Below are 17,738 nucleotides of genomic sequence, written 5' to 3' on the forward strand. Positions count from 1 at the left end.
GCGGAACAGCCATAAATAAATGTTTTGTATTATTAGGGTAAATGTGCCAGTCCTCGACTACTTAACTCATTTACGTATAATCCTTAATCGTTGTTCAGAGAGCGGAACAACTTAGGAGGATGGAACTCGCTCACATGTGTTCCTAAAGCTATATTTCATCTATATTTTATCCAAAACGGAGATAACTTATACCATTTATGTAATATTAGTCGGACAAACACCAATGATTGAATTATTTTTAGTGTTCGACCTAGAGCTGGATTTGATGTCTTGCCACCCCTAGGTCCAAAAGCGTTTGGCGCTCCCCCCAACCCCGTCGTTGTACAAAATTTTAACAATACAAAATAATTATATAGAAAAACTTATTTTCTAAATATATTTGCTTTTGTAAAAATTTTAATGCATTTTCACTTTGTATCCTATAAAGAAAGGTTTGAATTGTTACAAATTCATTTTTAATTAAATTTACAGAGAATGATTAATTTGAGTTTTACAATACGAGCTAATTCAATAATACAAGAAATTCGTTTCGAATTTTCGACTGTAAGTAATAGTTTTAATATTGAAACTACCGAGGGTATATCTAAAATGACCAGAATAACTGTTTGGACTGTTGAAATTTATATAGATAGAGATTGGTAAGCTGGCAGATGTCGAGGGTGACATGCGAGAGAGAACTTAGAGAAGGAGGCGAAGCGCATCATACGGACAGACCTCTATGCAATTGTCTACTGCAAGTGTAAGGTTAAAATTTCACTTAACTTCGACCAATCATTCAAGCCATAGATTTGCAAAATCAATTAGGTTTAGGAGAACTTCATTTTTACTTTTATTATTATTATTATTATTATTATTATTATTATTATTATTATTATTATTATTATTATTATTATTATTATTATTATTATTATTATTGAACTTTGACTTTTTGGGGGCCACGGTGGTTCAGTGTAGTAAATATATATATCGCTTCCGATTTTAGTAGATTGTTAAAGATGGAAATAAAAGGTCTTCTTGGGACGCTGGATCAATTGGAAGAAACCATGTCTCGCTATATGTTACTGTCTTTGCTCTATAGTAATCAATGTTAAACCGAAAATGGCTAATTTCTACCTCTATTCGCGTGTGAAGCAAAAGTCGTACGGGCGTACGAACTAATATTACAATATTGTAAATCCCACTTGGGTGATCCTGATAAATCGACGTGTGTTTGCCATATTTGTTTATATCAGGTAGTAATCCTGTGGAACAGAGAACGTTGAAGTATTGAAAGTCTAAGTCCTGTTATATGAAGAGGTTTCGTTATGTAGTGAAAGTGGTATCGGTATACCTTGATATTGAAAACAAGAAAACATCGAAAACTATCCAAATACTGAAAACTATCGAAAAATCGACATCGCAAATTCCCGACATTTCAAACTATCGATCGATACATCGAAATATCGCAAGTTGTACCCACGACCGTGTGCACCAAAGGTGCGCGTGCTTGGCAATAGGTTAGCGGGAAGATCTGTGCCCAAACTCACGGAATCGACGCTCACGAGTTCGGAAGTCACGCTCACTCGACCTCAACCTCATGACGTGAGCGTGAGGTTGAGTGAGTGTGAGGTCAGACTAGTGAGGTTGAGTGAGTGTGAGGTTGCGTCAGCGTGAGATCAGACTGGTGATGTGAGCGTGACGTTGAGTGAACGAGACCGCATGAGGTCGAAATGAGTTTGTGAGCGTGAGGTTGAGTGAGGTTAGGTCAAAGTGGTCATCTCTGCTCTGCGGAAGCCTCTAGTACGTCTTGTTATCTCACAATATTAGTGTTCAAATACTGGGATAAGAATTAAACGGTTTATGATATTTTCAGTTATTTGGAAGATTCAAAGAATACTTTGAGAACTTTGGAAATTATTCGGATAGTAGCAAGACAGCGATGTCGGAGTGGTACCAAAATCTTTTTCCTGTCTATTCTCTTTGAGTTCCAGAAGTGCGAATCAAACATTTTGAAACCCTACAGACATAGGCAAAAAGACTATGGCTGCTTTCTGAAATTCGAACTTTATTTTTAATTACATTTAAGTGCTTTTCCCTTCTCATCTCGGTAACGAATATTATCTATCTATTAAAATGCTACAGTACCAATTAAGAGCGACCGAGCTCTAACCTATAACCTTAGCTTTCAAACCTTTGATTTACGGTTATTTGTGATTTCACGTTTATAACAAAGACAAATATTTTTAAAAGAGTATACTTTAAATAAATTACCTAAAGAAATATTTTTCAGAAAATTTTTATCCTTTTAAATTATTGTTCAAAGGCCTTTGCCTTTAATAAGCCTTCTCCGAAATAAATGCAAATGAATTGTGCTGCCATATTTGGAGCTCTTTTAAACTACGTTTATATGTTTGTGGACAATCCTTTCGACAATGAGATCTCGGAAACTACAGGCTCTAGAAAGATGGCGTTTTCACTGATCGATTGCAAATTGCAGGTAGATTGTCCAGTTCAAATTGAATATTTAAAAAAACATGGCCACTATTTCTTTATTACATTTTTACGGATACATTGGAAGTGTTGAAATTTAAAAAAAAACTAAAGCATCACATCCTAAGCATTATACATCCCAACATCACACTGTTGTATATAGGGGTTGTATATGTCTCAGGCGTTTGTTTCATGGCCAAATAATAATGGAAAAGGAAGGATAACCATTTCTCCAGTCTAAGATGAACCTTTTTTAGAGTGTTTTGCCCCATGAACACCATATATAACTGACATTATAATTAATGGTGTGTGTAATGTATTTGCTTATTACATACTGCATGCAAGAACAAAGAAAACACTAGTCATACATGAATTAGAAACTTCAACCGGGAGCAGGCTCAAATCTTGCAAACGGTGCGAGATATTGAGAAAAATAATCGAAAAAAGTCTCCCCTTTATGATACCCCTTGACTTTTTTTTAATCAATACGTCTTTCACTTGTGTCTGTAAAGGGACATGTACACATGTTGTAAGGAATGATAAGGAGATTTATGCTCATATGCGAATGATGAGCTGTGTAAAGAGCGCAGGTTCAGCTAGTCATTTAAATAGATTGGAAAATGACCTCAGTCAAATGCATAGTCATTCTCATTATACTCGTATTATATTCACAGTTTAAAGTCTTTTTTGCAGGCTATTGTTCATAATTGAACATTTTATACTCTTCCACATATTTTAATTATTCTTTAAACAAGTACGTTACTTCGTTATTAACCTCGATATAGTTTCTATTTTTTACGAATTGCGTCACTAAAGGTTGCGTGATAATAAATGTTGATATGTTTCCGTCTTTTGATCGTGTAGAAACAAGAGCTTACATACTCCGGGAAACACTCGTATGTCCTTGAAAATTCAAGTTATTCTCTAGGTTGTAATAATGAAAAAAGTATTCATAATTTCGCAATGTAATATTATCTGTGAGTCGTAAGAAAATACACATCCGAATTTTCTCCCACAATACCAAATGAACAAACATGATATCTTTATTACAGTTTGTTGCTGGAAGGGTATATTTGAGTGGTATTGTTGTATTGTAAGTACACCTAAAATATTTGTTGACGCAATATTGTTCTGTATTTTGTTTCATTTTGTGAACAGTCTTTAAGAGTTATTGAAGATATTTGCTTACTTAGTTCTATGTAAAAGTTTGTTAGTTTACTAAATGAATTAATGCATATGTTTATTAACAAATCCTTTGCAGACAAGAGCAAACGGTTACTTTCTTCTTCCAAGCTTCTACTAATGGACTTGATTTATTATAACCCAAATGAAACTTTGCGAAGTATGTTACACTTCTAAGTAACTAAGTCTAGTCTAAGTCTGCTATTAGATGTATGTGTGTCACTGTTATAACTCCATGTGTCACTGTTACAAGAAGACAACAACGGATGCGGTCTGGTAGTGAACAGTGTATTTTTCACATACAGTGACTAGCCAAATCATTATGACCGCCCAGTACTTTTAAACGAAGTCGATCGGCTGACAATGCTTCACGGGGTTGTTACTTGTCGTGTGTTCGTGATTAGCTTTGTTTAATGTCCCCTAAAGCTGGGGAAAAGGCAGTGAAAGTATCATCAAACCACGAGAAGCCGCGTGACCACACCTTATTAAAAATGTTGGAGGTTATTGACTGTTGGTACAACATTATAAAGCGCAAACTGTAGCGTAATTAACAACAGACTCTAAGAGTAGAGAAATCACGAGCGTCTGATTATACACAGTTAGATCATAGTACACAGTTAGATATGGGTCTTCGTACTCCACATTCCACACGTGTACAAATGTTAACCGCATGCCATCATCGACAACGACTGGAAGGGGCACATTCTCCTCGTCATTGGACTGCTGCGCAGTGGAACAACGTTACATGGTTTGATAAATCACGGTACTGCCTTTATCATATCTATGGCCAGGTCAGAATCTATCGTCTTCAAGGGGAACAACTACAGGGTGTCCAATATACAATGGGATAGTATTACTTTTGAACCTGACGTAATACACGAATAATGGTTATACCAAAATGAAGCCTTGTTCATGCATACATTTTTAAACTAGGAAGCAACGATTGCAGTACTCTAGAAACCACACAGTGTTGCCAGATGTAACCGAAGGTGTAATTTTTTTTTTTTTTTTTTTTTTTTTGCAATACATGTAAATTGACCCATAACTCATAAGTATGGATGTTCTGTCGTTAATTTTCAGTTTGTTTATTTGTCGTAGGTTGGAAACTATGGAGCATAAAAAAGTTTTTCATTTCCACCGATAATCGGATGAGGCCTCTGTAATGGGTAACTAGGGAAATCGTAGTTTTCATAAATTCACACTCTGAATTGGCAACTTTGCTGATGTTTCAGTGCATCAAAAGCTGTGTTAAGGATCTGTCTACATTATGCAATTTCTGAAAACAATGAAAAACAAACTTTGAAATTATCATGATAAAACGTTTACTTACATGCACCCGGCAACACTGCTACTATCAGAAATGAGTTACCAGCTATACAGCGGATGCTGGGAGTGTACCCTGTTCTGATTCAAACACTGGTTCACACGTTTCACCAGGTTGGCAGTAACTTTACGAAGATTACAAGTGTTAATGTTCTCAGTGTTACTGCGAATGTTCGTTTCCAGGTCTTGAATAGTTCGAGAATTGTTCTTGTATACCTCTTGCTTTAAATAGCCCCATAGAAATGAATATCAGTGTTACCGAGTGCATGTAAGTAAACGTTTTATCATGATAATTTCAAAGTGTGTTTTTCATTGTTTTCAGGAATTGCATAATGTAGACATATCTTTAACACACCTTTTGATGCACTGAAACATCAGCAAAGTTGCCAATTCAGAGTGTTAATTTATGAAAACTACGATTTCCCTAGTTACCCATTACAGAGGCCACATCCGATTATCGGTGGAAATGAAGAATCCTTTTTTCTGCTCTATAGTTTCCAAACTGCTCCAACGAAACAAACTGAAAATTAACGACAGAACATCCATACGTATGAGTTATGAGCCAATTTACATGTTTTGCAAATTTGCAAAAATAAATAAATAAATAAATAAATAATAATAATAATAATAATAATAATAATAATAATAATAATAATAATAATAATAATAATAATAATAATAATAATAATAATATATGCATGAACAAGGCTTCATTTTGGTATAACCATTATTTGTTTATCACTTCAGATTCGAAAGTTCTACTATCCCAAACTCCGGGTTGCATTGTATATTGGATACCCTGTACTTGAGACGTGCAAAGTAGGACGACGACAGGCCGGTGGTAGCTTTCTTATGACTTGTGCTACCTTCACATGGTCATGCAGGGCCAACTAGTGTGTGTGAAGGGCACCATAATGTCTCCTGGCTATCAGGAGGTCATTGCTGATCACGTACATCCATTCAAGTAGATCATATTTCCAACTGGAAATGACCTCTTTCAGTAGGACATCGCTTCTTGTGACAAGACCAAAGTCCTGCTGCAGTGGTTTGAGCATAGTGGTGAATCACATTTGCTGCAATGGTTGTCAAATTAATCCAATCTTAAACGCAATTGACCACTTTTGAAATGTCATTGAACGCCAGATTCAAACTCATCTACACTCTCCGGGGAATTTGCAGAAATTAAATGACTTGTATGTGCAGATGTCATGCTTCCATCCACTACCCAAGGTCCCATTAGTTCGATGCCAAACCGCATTTCTGCACTTCTGCGAGCGAAAGGTGGGCATACCACATTTTAGGCATTTGGGCATAACGTTAACTGATAAGTTCATATAACGCATAAATAAGTAACCCGTACGTTTCAGACAAATAAAGAAAGTAAAAACTATTAGCTATTATTAGCAACGAACGACGTACTCTCTACATCGTAAAAATGGTTTCTCCTTAATTTTTTCGTACACTACAAGCAACTAGGTGATGACCAGTTGTGCTCAACCCAATGTTCCCATTGTTACCCTCCCTAAAACTTTCAGTTATATGTTGTTTAGATAAATATGTTCCAAAACTGAGCAGTCAAGAACAAAAGATGAGCTCCTCCTAAAAGTTATTTCGGCCCCCTGTCTTAGTACTCTAGCTACGGGCCAGATGTGGCACCTGTAGAAATAAGTTCCTTAGATTTCACCAGGATGCAAAATCCTGGGATAGTTGATGGACAATTCCAGCGGCGGATCTAGAAGGTAGAAACTGGGGAGGCAGCCAGAACCCAGACTATGATAGATATATCATGAGTTTACTATAACTTTCAAAAATATATAACTAATACCTTAAATTATTTTTGACGCTCAAAAAGCTGGGACCTAGCCCCCAGCCCCCGTTCTGGGCTAGGTTTGCTATTGGACAATTCCTTCCACTAAATACTTTTGGAAGATAATACCACCTTTCTGAAAATGTAACAGGGGTGATTTAAATGATAGTACTGTCAGAAGTTTGCGTATTAATTACAGTAATTCGTATATGGAGATAATTAAGGTTATTTCATATGTATACGTAATTAATGGGTGAATTAGTACTCAATGGAAACCTTAGTCTTACATAGTTTAATGATTATGGATGTTCAAATATGCTGACTCTCCATAAAGAATCATTTCAGGGCCAAGAGTATTTTTTTCGCATCTTTCCGTCCCGCTCTTCCGACTTCGATTGTTATGATTTCTCATTCTGGATGTTACTGTGTCTTAGTATTCCCTACGAGACTAGGTTCAAGGTTCTCTTGTCTCGAAAAGGTGCCGAGAAAGTGCTGACTCACTTCGAAATTATATCAGATTTTACTGGAAGGACTGTGCCTTCTTGTATCTGGTCACAAAAATTCTGTCTCGGCTCGAATCGGCTCGTCTTGCAGCAAACACTGCTTTTTTCTGTTAAGCATCAGTAGATCTTACACGTAAATTTTCTAAGTAGGGAGACCCATATTCTTAATGTGGACCTTTTCCTGTCAAATTTACGTTGTCTTCAAAATGGTCCACAAGCGCCAACAATTTAGTATCTATTGTTATTGTTTTTAGCAGAATTCACAATACACCTCTCACTTCACGCTTTTGTGTAGAAATAATTGTCCATCACCATGATAGCGGAGAAAAAAATGATGACGTCGCTCTTTTAGCCTATTCTATTCCTGAGGTGTTTTCAGGCTAAGGCAGCACACTAAAGACTTGACGTGATTATGATTCAAGTATTTATTTATTTATGTTTAGTTATGCAGCAATTCGTAAAGATTGAATGAAACATGTTAGCTCCGAACTTGAACATGCAACATGGCTAAGGCTGTTAATTTCAAAAAATAAAACTGCTTGTATCTCATTACAAACTAGTCCTCAGTTCGGAACAACAGGCACAAAAACTAGGAAAACAAGAAAGAGAAAGAGAAACATGAGAAAAATTGTAAATTTGCTAACAAGAATAATAAGTACACAATAAAAGAAATTAGAAACCACACAGAATTCAAAAGTTCTTTTTAATAATAATTCTACTAACTTGAATGCCTTAATTATGCTCCGTAAAAATCCCCAAAAATAGATAGATAATAATTAAAATTTGACCTTGAAATATATAGTTGAGCCTGACAGAAGTTATGTATCACAAATTAAATTTATTAAGTAAATTTCCGTTGGATGTATTACTCTCAATATTTTTATCTTCACTTAATAGTGTTAAAAAGAAAATAAATACCATCCCATAAATGGCAGGTAAAGAGTCTGTGCCCAAGGTATTTAAAATAACAGGTAACTCCAGTTCGATTTTAGCATTCTGATTCGCTCTCTGTCCGTGACGTCTTGTGGAGGAACTTTTGCTCATCTTGCAACACTATACCAACTAGCGTAATTGCGTATACAGTATGTCACTTGTTCTCCTGAACGATACCTCGCAATACCCAAGGATGTTATAAAATAGATCTACTCATATGTATTTTCATCCTATTAGATAACTGAATGACCTCCATATACCTCGTATGTTGGCTCAAAACATTGATATCTTCATTTGTAGTATGTCTTTCGTTTATTTTTATTTAAGCCATTGCTTCAGATTTATAGTATACAATAATTATATGCTGCACGTATGGGTGTACAAATAGAAGTGAGAAGAAATTACAAGAAAAAAACCTTCCATAGATAAGAAAATCACCAATCATAGGATACGTATGGCTGTGACGTACGGCTTCATGATTTTGTGGTATGGGCAGATTCTCTATTTTGAAACATCCTTGCCGATACCTCCACATGACATCACCGATAGGATTGTATAAGAAATCAAATTTTGTCATGATCTTACCTCTTAAATGTGGAATAAGGGAGAAACGCAAAATGGCAAGTGAGCTCAGTACCACGTAGTACTCGATAAGGAACACATAATGAAGTTAAATGTTATATGAAGACAGTGTAGAAAACTACCAAAGAAGTGTCGCAAAGCTGTGCCATAAGCAAGGCATGTCTTTTATGCCGTATGAAGTGTTCTTCCATTATCCTCGTTTACGCGCATATCTACCGTCTCGGGTGCACTTGGTCCCTACAGACGTACCCTTGCACGGACCAGTCTACTATGATCTTCCTCCGGTTAGATAGCATTTGTGCGTTTAGTGGCCACTTAACACAAACTGGTTTGTGTTTTTAAGTTGTTTCGTGTTTTATGCACTGCAGTTTTCATGCCATGTGTCCTCACGCTGTATTTATATTCAGTTTTTCTAAAAATCAATATTCATTAATAGAACTTCCTTAAGAATACTTTCTAAGGCAGTAAGAGCGCATTTCCTCCTAAGATAAGTTCTTATTTCATAAATATAGGTATGCCCTCATAAAATTGTATAGCATGACTTCTTTTTATTTTTACTATTTGGGCCTTTTTAGTATACAATAAATATTCTTATCGTTTATAACTTCTCAAATTACACATTGATTAACTATATATCCATAGGGACAGAAAGCACTAGAAAATAAAATGACATCAATTGAAAATTTGAATTTGTGGAAAAGAAGATTGAAATAGCTTATTCTGTGATTTTTAAAGCTTACTTGAAACTTGTGTTCGAAAATTTGTATTTGAACATTTATTTATTTATTTTTAATGAACGTATGCGTTTAGAAGCAATATGTTGAGAGAAATTTTGTGCTTGGTATTCTCTGTATTGACTTTCGCCCAAATTGAATGTATTTCGAAATATCCAATAGTTATAATTATATCTTTCGATGGCTTCAGGTATAACTATTTAGAAAGAGTTCCAACGCCTAATATAGATTTTCTTATGTCAGTTGGAACGTCTTCTCCATATGTGAGAAACGTTTTTGTAACAAGCACGTCTCCTAATCATCATTCCATTGCAACAGGAGTTTATCCTGAAATTCACGGAATAATAGATAATAGCGTGTTCGATCCTGCGTGCAAAAAGATTCTAAGTATTTGTGATAAGGAGTTTTGGACATATAATAATAAAGTTGTACCAATTTGGATACTCAATGAAGAGACTAGTTCTGATAGACACAGCGGTGTTTTGATGTGGCCAGGTGGAGAGTTCAAGTACAGAGGGAGGTATCCTACTTACAATATGCCCTTCACGGAAAGCTATCCATGGCACGAAAGAATACATTTACTTGTAGAGTGGATAACAGATCCTAATAGACCAGCAAATCTAGTTATGATGTATTTCGAGGAACCTGATCTTACGGGACATTCATATGGACCAGAATGTCACCATGTTGATAAAGTAATTAAGCGAGTGGATAGAACGTGTGGTTATTTATGGACACAATTGTTAAAATATAATTTGACAAAATTTGTCCATGTGTTTATCACAAGTGACCATGGTATGGCAACTGTAACTGCCGAATCGGTTATCAGTTTAAGAGAGAGAATTGGAGACCACAGTTTCATAGCAGTCGGGAAATCACCTGTACTGCACTTATGGGTTAGTGAGAATGTAACAAATATAGTTTATAAAAATCTTAAAGAAGGATCGACGCAAGATAACTACAGAGTTTATTGTAAGCAAGAAATTCCAGAAAGGTGGCATATTAGGAACAACAGGCGAATAGCTCCTATTCTGGTAGTGGCCAATGAAGGGTATGCGTTCGAAGACATTGACAAGAAGTTGAGTTTACGTTCACGTTCTGGTATACCGGTCTATGGAGTACATGGATATGATAACAATGAACTAAATATGCATCCGTTTTTCTTCGCGTGGGGGCCACACATTAAACAAAATTATTCCATAAATCCATTTGATTCTGTTGATCTGTATTTAGTTTTCTGTAAATTATTGCAAATTACAAATACACTTCCAGCAACGAATGGAAACTTTGAAAATGTTAAAGATATGATAACCAATGTAGTATGAGACAACAAAACAAGAAACGGTGGAATATGATTGAATTAACGTTTTGCTAGGTATTTCATGTTCCTAAAAACCATCTGAACATGAACTATAAACATCTGAAGATGAAAAATGTTTACACCATATGCGAATTGTGACTTGGAGCAGTGTTGGATACGAATTCAGGAATGTATCGCATAAACAGTTTGTGGTATATATAATAGAGGGTTCGCGCCAGCAGACGGTTCTACCAAATAGAAAATTTATAGGTAAAGTACGATGTGAAACATTTTCTGTGAAGGAACGAGAGTGTGAATATATTGTAAGTAATTACTGTCAGTCCACGGCATATTGAAATGAACTTTGAGTGACAGTGAAAGTATTGCATGTGTAAGTGTGCTTTTCCACCATTCTCGTTTATGTGTATAACCCTTGTCGCTGACGTGCCTGCTCTCTATAGATGCATTCCCTCGCTAACCCTCGGCCACTCCTGCTGCGCTCCTTCCCTGACTCGGTTAAATAAGATTAGTGATTTTTAATGGTCACCTACTACAAGTTATGTTCGTGTTTTATGCACTGGTTTTTGTGTCATACGTCCACACCAGAGATGGAGTGGGTCAGTGAGTCAAGTTTTCTGAGTGGGTCAGTGGGTCATGGGTCAACAGCATGTGACCCACTGTGACCCACCACCCACCGTGACCGACTGCGACCCACCACCCACCATGACCCACTGCGACCCACCACCCACCATGACCCACTGCGACCCACCGACTCAATATGATTTACCGACGAACTCTGCTCACTGCGTTGTAGACAGTATCTTCTGAAGACTGGTAAATTTGTCTTCGTTTCACTTTCAAGACTTTCATTTCCCTTCCTTTTCCATTTGTTTCTGTCTGCTTACCTGAGGTGAGTATATATAACCAAGTGAAAAAATGAACTTCAGGCACTTTTGGATATTGATATTTTTAATTGTAATAATAGCAATAGGACTTACACTACTACTTGGCTTTCGAGACCTGTGAGTCTTTAGAGGAGCTAACTACTGGAAAAAATACATTTTTGAATCACTGTAATATATAAATTATTATATAAAAAACGAATGTAACAATGTGTGCCTGATCATCACGGTCAAATTGCAAAGTCAAATGAAATTACCTTTGGTATATAGTTAGGCCTTAATCCAAACTGGGATGTTATATTGCTTTCATTATAATGCATATTATCCTAAGGAGGTAGTGAGAATCCGAATTTTTGCGAAGAAAAATTAGTATTTCGCATGCCGTTAAACTTACGGAGCTGAAATTCAGTGTATTAACTCTTTATTGAAAATAAACAGAATGTATCCTAGCATTTTTAAAAATTCTTCTTTATGGGGGGGGGGGGCGGTGCACTCTCTATATATGGAAAATTGGTAGTGAGTTGGTTTGTAAAAATGATCGAAAACGATCGATGTTATTTAAGAAAAAAAATCAGAAACAAAAAATACAGTGCTTGGCTTCATATATTCATTGCTTTCTACTATAATAATTGCTGAAGCTTATGAAAATAGACATAAAATTTGTACTGTAAGCTTAGTTACACGGAAATTTTAGGTTTGGATTGTACGCATAATTATATAAAAAAATTTACACTCTTTTTCTTTTTACGTTGGTCTACTTACCTTGATTTGGAACTTTCAAATTTCATCCCTTTTTACACTGAAAAGTATCGATAATTCAACAAAGAAATAATTATGCTACGATAATTTAATTGAAATTCATCGTAATTTGGCACATGGGAAACATCAGTGTGGTAATTGAAGGGGAAGAAGGAGGGAAATTCCCATTCACCTCTGAACACTTTCCAAGAACCTCGTTCCCTTTCGCTTTCTAGACAGGGAAGGGAACTTGGTAATGGCATCAAACCTTCATGTGTAATTACGAAAAATTAAATTCATAAACAAATAAGAAATCATCAGTTTATCAGGCTCTAATTGATAATTTATTCACAAGATTCCCTATCGAAGGCGTGGTAGATGAAGTTTCTGTTGTCCATGATTCGACATTGCCAACTGACATGGTCGATGTGGAAAAGATGTTGTATGGTGATAGAGAGATGATACTTCTTCCTGAGTATTTCAAAACTGACCAAGAAAAATCGTTATCAGACTTAAATCTAACAAGCAGATTGTCGATGAGGAGTTGCAGAAATTGGGTAGAACTATTATCAATTTCCACAACAGAGTGCGAACGGGGATTTCCCCTTATGAATTTACAGATTACTGATATTAGAAATAGACTCGAACGGGGATTTCCCCTTATGAATTTACAGATGACTGATATTAGAAATAGACTAAGTGCTCAAACAACGTCTCACTTGTTCATCAATGTTAATGGCCCACCGCTAGAGAAGCTCAAAGTAGACGAGCTAGTTATTTCTTGGCTGAAAGATGGACATCATTCCGCTGCGGATGATTTACCACGAAAAAGTTACCAACAGGAAATAAACCCGATTTCGGACTTGTTTTAAGGTGGAAAATTACGAGTTATGGAAAATGTATACTTGTATTACTAATGGCTTATTTGTGTTATTCAACTTTGTACCTAATTTTTAGTAAGTCTCTTCTTTGCTTTAGGTAAACTACTTTGAATAAATATTTATAATAATTGCAATTATGCATATTTGTAACTTAAATTTAACTTGGTGTTTTAGTGATTACACAAATTACAATTATGAGCATACTTTATGGAGATGCTCTCACAAAGGGTACCCGAGCATCTTTATACACTATGAAAAACTGATTTTTGAAGTCTTTTGTGAGAAAAATACTGTGAACTGAGAAACTATAACCTTTTCCATATTGTTCAGGGGTATTTTCCTGCGAATAGAAGTTTCTTTTGGAATGCGTTCAGAAATTAACACTTGCAAGAATACTCTCTTAGTACAAGTATATTTTAGGCACACACTAATTTCCCCCCACCTCGGACTGTTTGAATTTCCTCACTGACAAACACTTTACCATATTATATCGTAAAGGTAAGATCCACCGTTATTGTAACAGAGTGTTGCTTGATCGATAGACTAGAAATTCAAACTCCGATTAGTGACAATTTCACAGTCTTGTTTTATTACAAGTGTAAACTCTTTAGTCAGTACAGAAGAGGCCGTGAATCGTGTTCAGAGTTGATGACGATGGATTTTGGATTGGTTCATGGTGGGTGGTGGGTCAGAGTGGGTCACGGTGGGTGGTTGGTCATGGTGGGTCAGAGTGGGACACGGTGGATGGTGGGTCACAGTGGGTCATGGTGGGTGGTGGGTCAGAGTGGGTCATGGTGGGTGGTGAGTCAGTGGGTCGTGGGTCATAGTGGGTGGTGGGTCAAGTTTTCATTGACCCACGCCAACTCTGGTCCACACTGTATTTATACTTTACAACTGTATAAGCTCTCCTGAAGTCAATCTAGAATTAGTAATGGAGCCACTCATTTAGTGCATGATCTCCTAAAAGAAATGCAAAGCTTTGACTTAACCTGAATATGAAAGACATTTGAAATGAAATGAAATGAAATCTTTTACATCCCACGGTTATGCCAGCTAGGCTAAAGGAGACGGTGAAAGAAATTTTGGTGGAACCGTCTGGACGACTAATGTTACAATAGATACCACCTATCTAGCTTGATGTGGCGGAAGGACTAGCTTGATGACAAGAAACCTGGATAGGTCGGAGTGGTATAATTGCTCACTTTCTCCCTCACCATTACTGTTAAAAACATTTTTATACCAAAATCTGCTGTTATATATATTTTCTGATCTCTTACAAGGGAAGTATTTGAACTGGTATGCGGGGATCTGTATGCGTTATATATCGTTGGAAAGGTCACACCAAGTAGAACTCACATGTGAAATATCTTGCTTGAATGGGCCGGTAGAGGGCGTGGCTACCGTTTGAAATTCATAACAAGGCACGATCGGAAACACCAGAAAATTGGGACAAAATAGAAAGCTATGATGTAATTGTTTTGAGACGTGGTGTATATATAGATTTAAGAGGTAGCTAAATACGAATATGACATCAAATATTTACAAATCAATCCAATATTTCGGACAAAAATTACAAGGAAAAGCTATGGATCTGAAATTGTGTATATAGAGATAGATATTCGACGTCGTTATGTATGAATCGAATATCAAAATTGTAAAATTCAAAATGGTGGATCCAACATGGCGGACAAAATGTAAAACACTACAATGGAACAAAGCGGACAGGTAGAGTTTTCCATGGTCACGGAGTTACGAATTCAATGTTAAAAGTACAAAACGAAATATGATTCCAGCCTTCTTCTTAATGATTTGGTTTTCTGTTCAACTTGCCTATCTTTAAGCTTTGGTTCCTTCGACTTCTTTCCTACCTTCAACATTAACATAGAAGCTTCGTTTTCACAACATTAAAATAGAAGCTTCATAGATTACACAAAACAAATCAAAGCTTGACAAAAGGCATTCAGCAGCGATTGTAGGTTTCACAAAGCATAGTGTCAATGGAATGTTGTTAGTAACATATTTTATTTATAAGTATTCAGTTTTGTAATCATTTCTCACTAGTATGGGATTAATTTCAGATCTCTAGTATAAGCAGATTAAAATTTCGTGTTGGCATGGTAATCTCTAAAATAAACGATTGTGGAATGAGAATAATGATTACGTTTCCCGTGCTCCATTAAAGACGCTATCTACTATTTCCTAACCAGAAACATGATTTTCTCAGAACACATTCAACAATAACGTGATGCCGAAAAAGGAGTTGTGATGTACGTAGAAGACTAAGAGTCCTTCCTAAGGGCCATCTTATGCATCCTCTTGCATTATTTGTTTAATATATGGCCAAGCATGTCTTGAGGATATGAACTGTGCCACCTTTTACGTACTGTGAACCTTAGCATATTGCAGACGATCTACTGTAAAACTGAATAAAATTTTGTTGTGAAATAACTTGATATTAGACTTGATAAGTTCCTTTTATGATCATTTCAGTTACAATGTCAAACGGCCATCTTGCAACTGAGGCAATCAATTTTCCATTTCCTTGCAGGTATTTTTTAAAATAACATTCGTTTTTACTAAAGTAGTTGTAAATAACACTGCAAATAACAGAACTATATCCTAGTCATTTTTCCGAGAACAAGTAGAATCACATCTAAAATTTATGATGGAACTTAACACTTTCGAGCCTAAGCCCGAGTCAGACTCGTTTTTCCAGTTTATTCCAAAACTCTGGAGCCCGAGTTCAACTCTTTTTTTTTTTTTTTTTTTTTTTTTTACATAATAGCCTTTATGTAACTTATTATGTGTTTCGGTGGTTGCCGACTGTATTAAATACTTACTGAGACTCAGTTCTTGAAGAAATACTATTCACCTGGCATCCAGCGAAGAGTAAAAGAATTTTTGCAGATTAATTGTTGTAATCAACTTTTTGCGTTTGACTGCCGCTCGTTCAATAATATAGTGGAATATTTTGTTTCGAAAGCTATTTAATTTTACAGATGTTGTTTTGTTTGAAGCAAGTAAAAATCAATATAGAAGAAATATCAAAAATTTTAATATAGTACAGTTTAGATCCCGTTCGGAAGGTGATATTAATGATTCAAATTTAGATCCTGATTTCGAAATTTAAAAAGCAGTTTAGTACATAAGCAGTGCCGTGCCGTGGAAAATCAGCGTCCGGAGCGAAAGTATGCAACGGCGCCCTTCCCCCGTATATATGAGTGAAGTCGACAGACAAGCCGCGAAGCGCCACCATGGTTGGCGCGAATCGCAAAAAAAAAAAAAAAAAAAAAAAAAAATCAAAATTAAACCCTACTTTTCCTTGATTTTGAGCACTTCTTATTACTCCTTCCTTCCATTTTGCGCCTCCCCCCCCACCCTTCGTGGCACAGTACTGTACATGAAAACACCCATACAAAAACATTTGTATGAGGCCAATACAGAAAGTAACTTTCCCACGCATCCCATAGCTAAGAAACTGTACGTGGCGCCCAGCGATTGCATTGGCGTGAGAGAGTAAGGTCCTAGCTTGGCACATGCGCCAGTGGAAATTTTCTAGTGCTCTCAGAAGCGTCGTAGCAGTGGTTGAAGATGGAAGTGGTTTCCTATTCCAGCTCCGCCGCGTGTGAAGTGCGAACAGTTATAAAGTCTCTGAAGGCATAGAGCATAACGTCGATTGAAATCCATCGTCAGTTTTACCAGGTCTATGGACCTAACGTTATGAGCGAGCTGATCGTGCGTTGCTGGTGTAGACAATTTGCAGCAGGACGCTAAAACGTGAAGGGTAAGGAGCACAGTGGGAGGCCAACCGTCATCACAGACGATCTTGTGGACCTTGTTCGGGAAAGCATCATGCAGAATCGTCGCTTCACTATAATGAAACTCAGCGGTCAGTTCCCGCAGATTTCCCGCTTCTTATTACACACCATTGTCACTGCTCGTACTTCACACGCAGCGGGAGTGTTATTTTTCTATTGTATTTTTTTTTTCGTTTGTTCAAAAAGTACATATTTCAAACAGCAATGTAGCGAACTACCTCTTCTTACATCACCAAATTATATATTCATAATAAAATCTTAAGTCCAAAAACTTGAGTCCAATGTTTTTAGTGCATCTATTATTATTTAACAATGTGTTATAAACTTTTTTAAAAGGCCTAAAAAGGCAGGATACTGGAATAAACAAGGTCAGATTAGCCCAGGATCAAAAGTGTTAAAGAAATAATTCTTCCTCTTACAGAATCTGTTAGAGTTAGTAAAGAAAAATTCCCTAGAAACAATCCCTCCCTGCATAGAATTCCCCGTCTCGAATGATTAGGCAGAACGGAAAAACACGTTTCGAACTCCTAGATTGTCAAAATATCACACTTGTGCAGTGTTTAAGT

At 36.4% G+C, this 17,738-nt stretch overlaps 1 protein-coding gene across 1 annotated transcript; it reads left to right on the forward strand.

Annotated features, from left to right (window-relative positions):
• The first annotated feature begins 9,524 nt into the window (after nt 1-9,524).
• Nucleotides 9,525-11,356, forward strand: LOC145691860 (ectonucleotide pyrophosphatase/phosphodiesterase family member 5-like). The gene has a single exon (XM_081767171.1). The coding sequence runs from the start codon at nt 9,617-9,619 to the stop codon at nt 10,856-10,858; it is 1,242 nt and encodes a 413-aa protein (XP_081623297.1). The 5' UTR covers nt 9,525-9,616; the 3' UTR covers nt 10,859-11,356.
• The last annotated feature ends 6,382 nt before the right edge of the window (nt 11,357-17,738 follow it).

This window comes from Thermobia domestica, chromosome 8 (assembly GCF_964235325.1).
Source record: "Thermobia domestica chromosome 8, izTheDome1.hap1.1, whole genome shotgun sequence".
Taxonomy (NCBI): domain Eukaryota; kingdom Metazoa; phylum Arthropoda; class Insecta; order Zygentoma; family Lepismatidae; genus Thermobia; species Thermobia domestica.